A 15,932-nucleotide genomic window follows, 5' to 3' on the forward strand; every position below is an offset into this window, starting at 1 on the left:
TTTCTGTAATCCACATTCCAATTCTTGGCCCATTAACATTTTTCACTTAACTGTTAAGTGTCTGCCTCTGAGACTTCTTACATGTCTTAATCCAGTCTTCTAAACAGATTTCATCATCTATATCTTCTTTCCATGAGTTCAGTTTTTGATTCTGAGGATTCATCAGACCAGATTCAAACAAGCCATACAAAGATGAAATTAAACCTTTAATCACAGCAATAATTGCTGCCTCTAATGAGAAAATGATAGGTATATCTGGTGAATTGATTTGAGATGAGGATATAAAGTTCCTAATTTGAAGATATCTGAAAAAGTCATTCTTTGGAATGTCATATTTAGTTGATATTTCTGCAAAGGACATAAGTACTATATCGTCACTGTACATATCTTGCACTTTCCTTCCCTTTTTCAGTCCATAACTGAAATCCTAAGCCACAGTCCCCTGATTTAAAGTTAGCGTTACCCCAAATAGGACTGAAGCGTGACCAGGAATTTATATTCAAATATAAGTGTCAAACCAAATGTTAATAATATTTAATATAATTGGGTTGTTTGTATTTTTTCTCAGGTATTTGCAATCTGCTGAATACAAATAGAAGTGCAATGGTAAGCTTGGCTTAACAGAACAAGATTCTAAATCCATCCATGCAGGAGGGTTTTCAGATGAAAAATAAAACATGATCGACCGCAGTTTAGCTGCCCAGTAACACCACTGGATGTTTGGGCATTTAAGGCCTCCTCTGTCATATTGTAGATATAATAAAGATAGACATAGTCTGGGGTGTTTATTTTGCCAAATAAAGTTGGTAAACAGTTTCTTAATTCTAGTAAACAGAGATGACGGAGGTGGCAGGTGGATATTCTGGAACAAATGGAGAAATTTAGGGAGTATGTTCATTTTTAGAATATTTATCCTACCAATCATTGAGATAGGTAAAGATGTCCAACGTTCTACTGATGAGGTAGTAGCTTCTAGAATGGGGTCATAATTTATCTGAGTGACCTTCTTCACCTCAGGGACAATTTTTATACTCGGACGTGTGAAATTATCCGTTGGGTTGAAAATAGAAGCATAAACATGGCTATTTTTCCTCTCGTAAGTCATTAAGTAATATTAGAAATGATTTTGAATGATTAACTTTGTATCCAGATATTTTCCCAAATGTTTTAATAAGGTCTAGGAGGGCAGGGATAGAACTGTTTAGATTTTTTAGGAGCAAGATTACATCATCGGCAAAGAGTGCTATTCTGTGTTCTAAATGACCTTCTCGAATTCCTTAAATGTTACTATGCATCCTCACCACTAGAGCAAATGGTTCTGTTGCAAGAATAAATAGCAGTGGTGATAAAGGACTTCCTTGCGGGCAACCTCTAGAGATGTTAAAAGGTTTAGAGACCACATTATTGGTCAAAACTTCTGCAGTGAGCCCAGTAGAAAGCAGTCTAACCCATTTACAAAATGTATCCCCAAAGTGGGTAAGCACCTCAAACAGATAACGCCATTCAACACGGTCAAAGGCCTTCTCTGCATCAAATGAGAATAAGGCCATGTCTGTTGCCCCTCTCTACGACTACTACTACTACTTTTGGCTGCTGCAGTTAGGGGTCGCCACAGCGGATTATCTGTTTCCATTAAAGAAGACAATTAGAGGGTCTGTTGCCCTTCTCTGGCTGTGTAAAATATTGAGCACTTGTCTGACATTGTGAAAGCCCTGACTATCTTGAATAAATCCATTTGGTCCTCTCCCACCACCCCAGGAAGCAGGCCCTCCAATCTTCTTGCAAGAACTTTGCAAATTATTTTTGTATCTGAATTTAAGAAGCTAATTGGGTGCATATGTCACCACTAGTGATGGTTCCGGCCTATTTATCAACCCGGTGACACGGTTCACAGCATCCCCAAAACACACACACACACACACAAACGGCAGGTAGGTATAACAGCACTAACTTTATTCACAATATTTAATTTCATACATTTAACAATTCATAAAACACTACTTTAGAATGCTACATCTGACAAATTTAAAGCACAGTATTGTAAGGAAGCCCTTCCCGCACCCCTAGCTAAATAGCTCCCTGCTGCCTACTCGTCAGCCCTAATGAGCACCCCACTGCCCGGACCCCACACTCCAAGAACATACCTGTATAAAGTCAAGTCAGGTGAAGGTTACTTTTGCTATTGCACCCCAAATGTTAGCAAACCACTACATATACATGGAAACCAACCGGGTCAACTAACTCCCCCTCTAACCAGGGAACACTCCACTCTAGTCACCTCCGACGCAGGGAGCACTCGCATAATCCCACAATAAACCCTAGTGCACTAGGGTACTTGGAAGGCTTAAGGCCCGGGCCGCTGCAGCGCCCACTCCACCACTGAGCTCGGCCAGCAGAGGCTAACTATCTAGTAGGCTATTGGGCGCCAGCTTAACTCAAATGAATGCCTCTCCTTTCCTCGGTGAAGCGCTTGGTTCCCTGCACGACAAGGTCCCTCCGACTCCCCGCGGCGCGCTCTGTTGATTGGGCCGTAGGCTATACTGTGGGTCCGGTTCGGCACTTATTCTGAAGGAGGTTGGGGGGGGAGCAAATCCCTACCCCTCCGCTGATTGCTTCCAGGCCTCCGGTGGACTCGGCTCTGTGGCTGCTGCCGTCCGGTTCACGTTCTGATTAACGGGGGGGACCCGAAAAGCCTCCCCTCGAAGCCATCTGCTGGAGCTACAAGGGGTTCGGCGACGGCCGAGACTTTCACGGTTCGGTTCCGAGGACGACTTCTGAGTGACACTGGCGGCTTTAAAACCCGAGACCACGACGGCGGAGGAAAGTTTAGATCGGGTCAGCCCCCGCGTCTGACCGGCACGCTCACTGTCCACAAAAAGCTAGCTAGCATTATCCAAAGGAGTTGAATCAAGTGCAACTGGACTTGGTATATATCCGTGAAGACGTTTCGCCTCTCATCCAAAAGGCTTCCTCAGTTCATGCCTTTCTGACTAGACCAAGCTAGTCTGACTGGCTGCTGATGAGACTGAGAATGTATCCTCTTTGGAGTCGTTGTCAGAGCTATTGATATGCATGGCTCTTTGTGATCCGATGTTTACCAACGCCCGTCGCTAACAGAGCCATAGATATGAGTGGCCCTTTTGTGTACCGATGTTATGGCCGCGCCCGTCGTTTGCGGAGCTATTGATATACGTGGCTCTCCTGTGCTCCGATGTCCAGCCGCGCCCGTCACCATCAGAGCTATTGATTTGCATTTGTTAAGGAGCGACGGTCGTTGGGGGTGTTAGTTTCGACTTCATTATTCAGTGGTCATGACAGTCGTTGGAGCCGTTAGTGACCGACTTGTTCTTGGAGGCTAGGCTTCTTAGTCTCCTGGGTAGAGATGAAAGGACGGCATTGTAAGTGGGAGATGGGTGGTGTCGCAGACCTCCTCCTTTGTTGAGGGATGGTTTTTCCAGTTTCACATAGATGGCTTCCTTCACCCCTCTTTCAAACCATCTATCTTCACTGTCCAAAATGTGTACGTTGCTGTCCTCGAAGGAGTGCGTCTTCTCCTTTAGGTGTAGATAGACTGCTGAGTCTTGTCCTGAGGAGTTTGGCCTTCTGTGTTGGGCCATCCATTTGTGTAGTGGTTGTTTGGTTTCTCCTATGTATAGGTCAGTGCAATCCTCATTGCATTGTACGGCATACAACAGATTGCTTTTTTGGGTGTGTGGTACATGGTCTTTGGGATGAACCAGTCTTTGTCGGAGTGTGTTGCTGGGTTTGAAGTATACCGGGATGCGGTGTTTGTTGAAAATTCTCCTGAGTTTCTCGGAGACCCCAGAAACATACGGGATGACTGTGCTATTCCTTCCGTTCCTTTTCTTCTCGTTGCTCACCTAGTTGGTCTTTTTGGAACGTGTTGCAGTTTTCACAAAGGTCCAACTGGGGTAGCCGCAGGTTAGCTTTAGCTTGTTAGTTAGCAGTCCCAGGTTTCCGGGGTTTTGCCGCCGCAGAACAAGAGGCCGTGTTTCTCTTCCCGCTTCTGTACGAGCAGCGCCTTTTGTGTGTCCATCATTCCCTACCCTTCCCCACTCATATTGGAAAGTTCACTCCCACTTCCCTACACTGGTTCCCCCTAGCGACACATATTTTCACAGTTTGTGTTTGGTTTTCCTGGTTTTGTACGTAATGTGATTTGGGCCCTCATGGATGTGGGGAGAAGATCGTTCCTGAAGGACTCCTGAAACATCTCCAAAAGGGGTGAAAGTAATTTAGACTGAATTTTTTTATAAATATCTATAGGGGTGCCATCTTGACCCGCTGCTTTTCCAGCCTGCATACAGCCAATTGCTTCTGTAATTTCCAGTTTTGTTAATTCTCTATCCAATTCTCTACTTTCCTCTTCGGAAAGTCTATGAATATTAAGGTTGTTTAGGAATTGTGTCTGCATATCCAAGCTGGAAGAGCACTCAGAACTGTACACTTTCCCATAGAAGACCATGAGGGCTTCATAAATCTCTGATGGGTCCACTATAGTGCTACCGTGTGAAGTTTCAATGCCATTAATAGACCTTGCTGTTTGTTGTTGTTTAATGCGCTGTGCTAAAAGTTTCCCAGGCTTTTCTCCCTGGTCACAGTAAGATTGTTTGAGTCTCATTAAATTGACAGGTGCTTTGTTAGCGGACAGTTCTTTATACTGTGATCTAAGTAGGAGTAGTTTTGCATGTGCATCTATACAGCTAGGCCTGTTTTGGTACATATCTGTTTCTAGTTCTTTTATTTTCTCGTCTAATGTCTTCATTTCAAGTTGGGCACTCTTCTTTTTTTCTTTTTTGAGAGGGTAAAACGAGTTGTCTGACCTCTAATAAATGCCTTGAATGCCTCCCATCTTGTGCTAGCAGATGTTTGGGAAGTGTTGCATTCAAAATACAAGTCAATTTGTTTATCAAAAAAAAAATCTATGAATGTGGGGTCCACAAGCCACCCTGGTTGAAAGCGCATTTCGGGGGGTGACTCACAAGTTTAGTGTCTTTATAACTCAAATATATTGCTGCATGGTCGGATAAAACCAAACTGTTATAATGACATTCATCAATTTTGGAAATGAGTAATGCTGAGACTAAAAATTAGTCTATATGTGAGTAAGTTTTGCAAGTGCTGGAATAACAGGAATATTCTACTGCATTTGGTTTACCATATCCAACAAATTCAATTCTTTCATAAAATGTATTGTCTTCCTTGGTCTGGTGTGGGTATTATCTAAGCCGGATAATTTGTCTCTTAATGGTTCTAATATGCAATTAAAGTTGCCAGCTATTATGTATTGCCGAGGGAAATTTGAAACAGTCAGAAACATATACAATTTAGGACCATCTTCATTTGGGCCATTCATATTTATCAGATTTATATTTTCAAATAATAAAGAAACCCTGGACCATGATATACCTACCAGCAGAGTCTTTAACTATAGTATTTTGGATCTGTAGTGGGACAAATTTATGAATTAATATCATAACCCCTCTAGCATGGGTATTCTAGGGAGCAGACACCACCTGGCCTTGCCATCTTCTTATTTTGGAGATATCCCCACTCAGGTGGGTTTCTTGCAAGAAAACTATTTTTGATTGCAACAATTTTATCCTGCTCATCACTTTTTTTTACCTTTGTAATTTTTCTCAAATCCTTACAATTCCATGAGGTAAATTCTACGTTCTAACTATCAGAGATTAGTTGTATGTCCTGAAGAATCATTTTGATAGAACACATTGATGAAAACACACCCACAGACAAAAAGTTGAAAAGAAAGACAAAGATAAAAAACCCACCCTGAATCCCCAGTGGAGCCCATGTCCTCTGAACACCCCCCTCCTCTCCCAGTCTACAACTACTTATGGGCAAAACGGGCCCACGCACTACAAGGAACCGTCTATTGCTCACTTTTAGTTACTCCCCTCTCTTTAGCTCTTAACTGCTTTAATCGAATGCTAACTAACCTCTTGAAGTTTGTAAAAATGAACTATGTAATATTTGCAACCTGTACACAAGAGCCAAAGGCCCTTTGTTGTGTGCAGGTTGACTCAAAAGGGGCACACAACAAATATTCACATGCCTGGGACCCACGCTGACGGATGGAGAAAATATCAAAGGCATCAAATAATACAGCTGTTGGCCACGTAAAGTCCGTGATGGGTTGAATGTCCCTTGTAAGCAAATGACATTTCAACTAGGGATGTGAACTTGTACTAAAATCTGTACACGTTTACACGGTGCAATGTTTGCCGTTTAAACGTGTACACGTTTCAGGATTTCTGTGAATTTTGAAAGTATGTCGGTGCTATACCGCTAGAGGTCACTGTAGCCTTATTATTCCATAGATTCGCCGCTGTTAAGGTCGCCGCTGTCGTATGACACAACTAGGCTACACCCTTTACAAAACCTGGCTCAAGGTACTCCACTAGCCTCTTAAACCCCACATCTTCGACGATGGACAAGGGCTGCATGTCGAGGGCAACTATTTCGACTATGAAGTTGGTTATCTTTTCGCCCCGCGCCTTGTCACAGCACCTCGCGAAAGCTAACATCGTCTGTTGTCCGTAACTTCTCACTCGGGTGTTTTAGTCTTATGTGGTTGACCATGGACCCGGTGCTCCCATTGTAAGCCAGCTCTGTCTGACAAATGCTGCATTTTACTTTATTTCGTTCTCCGTTCTTTTAAAAAAAACTCCCACATGGGGCTTCGCAGATTTTTACTAGCTGCCATCCCATGCTTCAATCGCGTTCGCACTTGTCACGCAGCAAAGAATGATGACGTTATCACGCATTATATTAAAACAAAAACAAAAAAGCTTTATGTTTATTGGTTAGGGATTTTTATTAAACGGTTATGGTTTCATTTCCGTGTAAACATGTACACTGACACGCCCCTAATTTCAACTGTCCATTTCTTGGGTGCATAAATGTCATTGTTTTCCCTTTTTCTGATCTGTATTAAGCTCACTGTACACATCAGTAAAGATGAACATTTATTTTAGCCATGAGAATGGAAAGGGAAATGAAACGCAGTCCTATCCAACAGAAAAGGGCAAACAAAAAGGATGATCATATTACCTTGTGTGGAAGCGATATAAGAATAACCGGTACTGCCTCTACACTTTCCCAATGGAGCATTCTATCATCAGGTTTGCCGCAATCATTCAAAGAGACTGGACAAACTTATCCACTTAGGGCTGGAGTTTGGAACGTGAGAGACCTCCGTGTGTGTCACCAGGAGCTGCACCGGAAAGATGATTCTGTGGATGGATCCCCTTGTCTTGCAACATCTTGCACATCTCATCATAGCCATGCTGCACCCTATATACACCAGCAGAGAGGTCCGGGTGAAAGTGGACTTGTTCGTTGTTATATTGGACTTTTCCTTTGGTTCTGGCCACCTTCAATACTTGCTCCCTGTCTTTAAAGTTCAAGAACTTCACAATAATTGTTCTCGGACGTGTCTTGTGCAAATCGTTGTTTGGTGGGGCTCCAATTCTATGAGCCCGCTCAGTTACCAAGACTTCCCGCGGTTCCAGTCCCAGAGCTTCCAGTAACCACTTTTCCAGGAATGTAATTGTATCCTGGCCCTCTACTTTCTCTGCTAGGCTCACCAATCGTATGTTGTTCTGTCAGCTTCTGCATTCCAGGTCTTCCACTCTGTTAAAGAGTTTTAATGGTGCTTTCCAATGGGCTGACTTTGGATGTTAGCCCATTAACGTTGTTTTCAGTGTCAGAAATACATTGTTCTGCATGCACAATGTGCGCTGTGCATTCCTGTACCTGCTTTCTTATATCAATAATGGTTGCTTGCATCACATCAATTTTCTTATCGAGTCCTCTTTTCTAGGACATTATGGCTTTCATGATATCTTGATTGCTATTCTTGCCTGGGTCCGATATGGCGGCTATGGCATCGTTTACTTCTTCACCCTCTAAATGTTCATCCTCGTACCGTGATTTCCTTTTGTCTTTTTTGTCTCTTTTTCATGACATTTTTAATACCCAGTACTCTTCTATATGTGTTGCTTGTCTTTGAATAACATTCTGGTTAGTATTACAGGATCAATTACATGCCAGCAGCAGAGGCAAAAAGTTGTGACCTCTTAGCACTGCGCCATAACCAGAAGTCCAGTTTTACCATAATGGAAAGACTTGTGATTTGGCTCTTTTCTGAAATGTATTTGGTCTAATTATTGGATAGCAGGGTTCCTTTACCGAGCACCTACTGGGTGCTCCAAAAGACTCTGAAAGATCTTTAGGATTATTACAGCCCATCATTTTTAATCATGAAAACTGTTCAAAACGCATAAGGCCTTGTTTGTTTTCCGTACTGTGTATTACAGACTTGTTACATGGTGTGGCAATAATGAATATTTTTTTAATTAACTAAAAGGAGAGGGTTTAGGGAGTGAGAGATTTTGTGACTTAGCAGCTGTTGTGAAAATAATCGTTCAAGATACATTTTGCAACCTTTTGTTATTTATTAGGTATTGGCCAGAAATGATACAGGCTAGGTGTCTCTCCCTTCAGACTTGAATTTGGCTTGGGACCAAATGGTACTGGTAACAATGCCATGACAAAATTTACTGCAATGCCCAGTGGTCAATAAGTATGTAACCGATAGAAAAGTGACAAGGAACTGAATTCATGGAAGTTCTTTATAAACATCAACAATGGATGTACAATGGCTTCAAAAACTATTTTGACCCCTTTCACATTTTGCACACTTTATGCCGTAGATTTAATTTTTAAATGGATAAAATTGCCATTTATGTCCACCAAATAACCCATAATGACAAAGTGAAAATAAGTTTTCAGAAATGTTTTGCAAATTAAAAATCAAAAACCGAAATCTCTGAAAAGACTTCTTTCTGTAAGTAGGTCATGCAAACGTGAGCTCCGCTGGGTTAGCCTCACAGTTGCTTTAATATTCCAATTATCTATATCAAACCTTGAACCCAAGCTAGAAACCAACTAACTCTGCTGGTTGTTTCATGCCACAGTACAATTTCAGAAGTAAAACGACTACTTCGTTGAAAAATATTAATACAACAAAACCGCAAGATCCTTCGAAAATGGCGACTGACAAGAAACGATCTCTTTCACTCGAGGCTCTGATGTCAGCGATATATGAAAGCAAAGACAACTTGTCCAAGCAGACAGACGCTAAGCTAGTATCCACACCACTCTCACAAAAATTGAAACCTCACTCTCAACTTTATCTGACCAAATCGAGGCAATGGAAGACGGGTGTCAGCTAACGAGGACAACGTGAGAGACGCACTCAAACGCCCGGACGAGATGGAGAAGGAGTTACGGTACATCAAGACAAACTGGTCGATCTCGAGGATAGGAGCAGGAGAAATAATATACAAATCTTCAACATACCTGAAAAGTCAGAGGGCCGGGATGCGACTGCTTTCCTCGAATGGATTATCCCACAAATCCTCAACCCTATCGTATTTGATTCTCCCATCATCTTGGAGAGATGTCATCGCCTCGGCAAAGCCTCAGACAAGACCAGGCTTCTGATAACTAAATTCCTTAACTTTAAAGACAAAGAAAAGATGCTTCGCCGGCCCAGGGAAATTGATATTTTCTTTGATAACGGAAGAATTTACATCTATGCCGACTGCAGTGCCGAGACGCAATGGAAGGAGGACGCATTCAAAGCGGTGAAAAGACTGCCGTAGAAGGGCATTGAGCATGGCTTGCACCGCCCAGCCAAGCTCCGAATATCGTTTGAAGGAACCACCATGTGGTTCACTACACCTGCCGACGTCGTTGAGTTTTTGAGCAAGCTGGAAGACTAAATTCACTTTTACTCCTTAACAAATTGCGTAATGGCTTTCATGGAATGGTAATGTTATCCAGCTAAAATGGGTGAGTTCTTTAGCCATTCATCGACCTTACCCTATATAAATTATTATTGTTTGGGCCACTTGATGGCGGCGGAAAACAAAGTATTTTTTTCTGCACTAGTAAAGTACTAATGCTGCAACCCAGCCTACATTTAACAAACATGGATTGTTTTCCCATTAGCCTGCTTATTGTTGTTATTTCAGATTTATAGTGGCTCCGTTGATTCCAGATTGTTTTCCTTTACATTTTGATTGTGCTTTGATTTCTTAATTATCCTAATTGGTTTCTTAACTACCAAGCATGACTATTGATAAGGTGGACCTGGCTTTCAAACTAAGCTCATGGTCCATTCTGAACAATGCCACTGACATGATGCTCCTAGGCTCCAGGAGTGGCTGGATGGACTCACACATTGGGAACACCAGGTCATCCTTTCATCACTGATTTAGGTTGAATAGTTTTAAGATTTACAGCAACTGCAGAGGTTACCCTATAGTTAACAACAGTAGCCCACCTAATGTTTCTGTCTTTGTTTGTTTTGTTGTTGTTTTTTTTTGGGGGGGGGTCTATTTTGGGGATTAGAATGGTGACTTTATATGCTCTCCATTGTTTTCAGAAATGGCAACATTTATGTGGTACAATGTTAAATGGTTAATACTTTTTACATACTTACATGACTAGTCAACTAAACTGCGTCTCCTGGAACGTGAAGGGAATCAACTCTCCGATTAAGAGGAAGAAAATTATTACTTATTTAAAGAAGCTATCTACAAGTATTGCATTCATTCAAGAATTACACCTTACTGATATGGAACATTTGAAACTTAAGAGGGACTGGATCGGACATGTCTTTTTTTCCCTCTTTCACCTCTAAAGCGAGAGGGGTTGCTGTACTTATAAACAAAAACATAATGTTTAAATTGAACTCAGTTGAAAAAGATAAGAATGGTAGATTCCTGCTTATTGATTGTATTTTGAATATGAGTAGGGTGACACTGGTAAATATATACAGTCCCAACTATGACAATCCAGCCTTCTTTAATGACCTACTTCTAAGACTAGCAGCAATTGAGGGACCCTGCCTTATTGGTGGAGACTTTAATCTGGTCCTGATCGAACCCCATAATTCTGAACACCTTTGGGGCATGGCAGGAGTCCCACACAATTTTGGGAATAGATATCTCATTACTAAGAAAGACCCCTTTATGGGATAACCCCAACATTCAAAGTCTTATAGCTGATGGAACATTAAAGAAATGGGTCGATAATGGGATCAAAACTGTTGGAGACTTATATAGTGGCAATATACTGTCTATATTTCAACAATTATCTTCCAAATTTAATATGTCAAGATACAATCTCTTTAAATACCTTCAAATCAGAAACTAGGTCCAAGATAGTAATTCTATAGATTTCCCATTCATTCCAAATGAATCACCCCTAGAGGATAATTTGCTTAACATACCAGTCTCCGCTGCTGGGGGGGCTGTTATCTCCAGTGTACAACATCCTAAATAGACATCTACCACTCTATGATAGGTTGTCTATTAAACGCAAATGGGAAACAGACCTAGAATGCAACTACAGTGACTTTGATTGGCAAAATATTTTGGAAAGGTCTCAGACAGTTCTAGTCTCTCCAAAACAGGCAAATGCAATTTAATATTTTTCACAGAACATATCTCACCCCACACAGGCTACACAGGATTGATAGGAATATATCCGCCATGTGCCAGAGGTGTAAGGTAACTGAAGGCAATCTGCTCCATATGCTCTGGAGTTGCCCTTACCTGGAAGAGTTTTGGAAGTTCATTATAACCACTGTTTCAGATATCATAGAGTACGAAATACCATATGGTCCCAGTATTTGGTTATTGGGTGACCCTGACATGCTAACAGTAACTCACTGTAAGAAGTATTTCCTATTACTTGCCAGCACCGCGGGGGGGGGGGGGGTATTATCCTTATAAATTGGAAATCAGAGAAAACTCAACATCACAAAAGCACTGGCTGAATGAACTTTCATCATATTGCACTCCAGAGAAGACTCTGTACAATGTCAGGAGAAAACCTGCAATATTTAATAAAATTTGAGGCTCCTTCTTGGACTTTATCCCTTCAATAAATCCACTTAGTTGACTCACTTATTAGAACTGTTGTATTTTTTTCCCCTTAACATGTCTCTAAAGAACTTGAAGTTGTGAATGATGTTGAGCATTGTACCATTCTTGGGATGAGGTGGGTGGGAGGGTGTGTTTTTTTTAATTTTTTTAATTTTGTTTTGTTCTTTCCCTTTTCTCTATTTTTTCCCCCTCTCTGTTTTCTGTTGTATTTTGTACTTAAAAAAAAAAGACAATGTATTTGTTTGATGCGTTGTCAATAAATAAATCTTTATAAAAAAAATCTCTGATATAACTTACCAAGTCATAAATTCTTCGCTCAAAGTTCTCCCAAAACTACATTGGCATTTTAGAATAGCTGTCAGAAAACGTGTTTGCAGTTTTATTTGTAAAGGCTTTTAATGTGAGAGCAATTCATATTTGATGTTTGCTTGCTTACTTTTAATCTTTCACCATGTTTAACTTTATTTTACATAGCTTAGATAAATGCTTAAAGTCCATTTGTAACAGAACAAAGATAGTCTTATAAAGTGTCTTCTCCAGATGCACAAATAAAGGCCTATTGTTAACTGTTGGTTGATAGCAGAGGAATGTATGGGAGACTCACTGAGTGTAGCAACTCTCTACACTAATTGGAGAAATGGCCTTGGCGGGATGAGAGCTGGAAGACATGAGATAAGGAGGGGAAGAGCAGACAACTACCCTATAAGAGAGACTGTACTGATCGGTGCACATTCAAGCATCTAGGCTTGAGTGCATCTGTTCATGAACATATATTAAAGTGTGACAATACTGTTAAGAGATTTTTGTCTCGCTGCTCATTTAATGTCAGAGTGGAATTAAATAATTGCCACGACACTTAACCAGTGTGCTTTGCAACAATGTGTTTACTTCCAAGTTTGCAAAGCTGATCACATTTAATAAAGGTTATTTAGTCTAAATTATGCTTTTGATCACTATGAAATTATTCTGTTAATTTTTTTTTTCTTCCTTTAATAGTGGCCATATCGGTCTCGATCACTGTGCTGCAGCCTGTGTAAGTATTCTACAAGGAACATCCACAGATTCAGGAGCCACATCCAGCGAAACCATGACTTTGAACAGTCATCATGTGCTCTGACACCCTGCTCTCAATGCCACTTTCTCAGCCATTCCAGGGCTGTGAAGAAGCACATGTTGTATTTCCACACCACGGTTTCCAATCATACCCAAACAGCCAGGGAAGGACACTTACCTACACACCGTGGAAATGAGAGGTATCAGTGTCGAAAATGTGGATTTCCTAGCTCTTCCATCTTTGCAATGAAGAAGCATGTCATTCTTAAGCACCTTGAAAGTTTGGCACAAGAGTTTATTGGTTACAGACCACAAGGGCAAGGACAAAGATGCTACTGCTGCAAAGTGTGTAAGGTAATTACTGGAAGTCTGGATCAAATGTTTCATCATATGTTAACTGACCCAAAGCACCATTATTGGGTTAACTCACAGGTACAGATTTTAATAAGTGAAAACAAAAATTACATGATCAAACCACCGCCTAATGGGAGTGGTATGTTTGTAACATTTCCAAATATTGCTTCTAAGCCCCACCAAGTTCAAACACTCAGTAATGGGTCCCTGGTCTTACCGAACAATGGCCAACAAGCTGGGACAGTGGTTGCCTTACAACAACTACAAGGGGGTCCAAGCAGCACCACTCTGATATGTACCACAAGGACCAACCAGGCATTTTTACCCCCTCAAGCTTCTGCCCTAGTGCAGCTTGCTAGTGCTGAGGCTAAAGGTCTACTACAACCTGGTGCAACTATAGCCCTCCAAGGTACTTTCCCCCAGGGATCACCTATGGTCCAGCTTCCCACAACATCTAACGTCCTGCTTCCCGCAACATCTAATCTTCAGCTTCCTGCAACATCAAATGTTCAGCTTCCCCCAACATCTAATATCTCTCTGAGACAAGCACCACTGGCTCTAGCTCCAGTCCCTGGGCACCCACCACAGAACCCACAAGCCCAACAAATCCTTATTCCAAAACCACTAACAGTCAGTGTAGCAGGGATGGCAAGTTCATCATCTCAGCCTGCTGCGGTTACCCAAAACTTAATAACAAACCAAATCCCCCCACGTGGCACAATGCTAACTTCACAGTCCCTGCTGAATCACCTGATCCCCACTGGCAACAAGGTTAATGGCTTACCAACATACACCTTTGCTCCACTTCCGGTGACAATGCCCATCTCACATAGCACAAGTGGCCCTCTCAAGCCAGTTGAGTCATCAAACAATGTATCGCTGCAAACTAAAAAATGGATTACCTGCCCCCTTTGCAATGAACTTTTCCCTTCTAATGTGTTTGACATGCACACAGAAGTAGCCCACAAGACAAAAACAAGTACCAGTACATCCAAATCTGAAAGTATGGCTGCCCGAGCACCATTTCTGAAGAAAATGCCTGATAATACTGTCAAATGCTTATTGTGCAAAAATCTGCTGTCAGAAAAGTCTGTATTCCCACACTTGCTGCACGGTCTGAATTGCTTGTACTGTTCAGCTTTGTTCTTCTCGATCAAACAACTCATTGAACATATTAAGGGACACAATCCTTCAGCGAAGACATACTGTGACTTCCAGAGGCGAGAGTACAAAGTGTACACAAACAGTGCTGGCAGAATACTTTTCCCTCACTTTGATATGACTACCACTGCACCAAAGGAAGTCCTAGGAGAGATGGAGGTCAACCTGGCTCTAGTAACAAATTCCCTCGACCTGATTTTTGTGAAGATGATGCCGAGCAGCCATCCGGATGTCTGCCAGACATCAGTGAAAATCAACAGTGCATACTGCCCCTTCTGTGACGAAAGGTTCCAGAACGCTGCCAAACACTTAGAACATTTAAAGGAAAAACATTTTGTAGCACCCACGATCCATGCTATTCTCAAGACTGAGGCATTCAAGTGCATATACTGCAATGGAGTATACACAGGAAAGGTCACTCAGCATGCGGTAATGCTTCATATACAGCGTTGCCGGTGCTCGCCTAAGAAACAGCCAGAGCCACCCAAGTCTCAAGAAAGCAAAGAACCTAGAAAAATACCAGTCAAACCACCAGCTGAACTGATCAGTCAGCCACCTGGATTGTACTTCCTCCAAATACAGCAAACGCAAGCTACAAAACAAACTAGTTCTAAAGTTCCAGTTCTCGCTCCAACTCTGAAACCTCCCTCTGTGCCGATCATCAAGCCTGCCCTTGACCCTGTAGAGACAGAAGAAGAGGCACAGAGCAAGAAGAGGCTTGAGGAAGCATGGAAGCAGGTGGTTGAGGCCAACAGGCGGGAGAGAGAGGAAAGGGCAGCAATGCGCAAGAGACGAGAGCAGGAAAAGCTACTAGTCCCACCACAGCCTGAGCCTCTGAGCGAGCCCTCTGTGAAGTTGTTGTTGGAGCCAACCTTAGTTGAGCGTCGCTCAAATGAGGAACGGAAAGACTTCATATGTAGATACTTTAATCTAAACCCCTACATAACGAAAAGTGAGACTGATGAGCTGTGCAAAAGGCTGTCCCTCACAAAAACTGAGTTGGCAGCCCACTTTGGGAACAAGCGAAGCAAGTGCATGAAGAGTATCAAGAGGAGCACTGCTAAAGTTCTCTACGGCTTCAACATGACAGAGTTAAAAAAACTCAAGCACAACCTTTACATCCCTGAAGTGCTGCCTGCTGAACCCGCAGAGCCATTGGAAAAAGAACCAGAATCAATGGAAGAGTCTGGAGACTCTGAGAAAATGGATGTGGAACAAGAACCTGAAATGGAAAAAAATGCTAACATAAATGTTTCTGACAGAGTAGAATAAAATGAAGCTTAAATAACGCCCCTTTTGTGCTTGCCAGAGAAGTTACAAGTTATGTATTACATATTGTGTATTACTGAACACACAAATTCT

The 15,932-nt window shown here is 41.9% G+C and overlaps 1 protein-coding gene across 1 annotated transcript in view; it reads left to right on the plus strand.

Moving 5' to 3' along the window:
- LOC130129093 (activity-dependent neuroprotective protein 2a-like) overlaps positions 1-15,847 on the plus strand; it is a 28,615-nt gene extending 12,768 nt beyond the window's left edge. The window contains exons 4-5 of the mRNA XM_056298890.1: positions 12,999-13,861; positions 13,934-15,847. Of these exons, the coding sequence (XP_056154865.1) occupies positions 12,999-13,861; positions 13,934-15,842 (2,772 nt within the window). The 3' untranslated portion in view covers positions 15,843-15,847. The remainder of the gene's footprint in view (positions 1-12,998; positions 13,862-13,933) is intronic.
- Positions 15,848-15,932: the final 85 nt, after the last annotated feature.

The sequence above is a fragment of the Lampris incognitus genome, chromosome 18, assembly GCF_029633865.1.
Source record: "Lampris incognitus isolate fLamInc1 chromosome 18, fLamInc1.hap2, whole genome shotgun sequence".
Classification (NCBI taxonomy): Eukaryota; Metazoa; Chordata; class Actinopteri; order Lampriformes; family Lampridae; genus Lampris; species Lampris incognitus.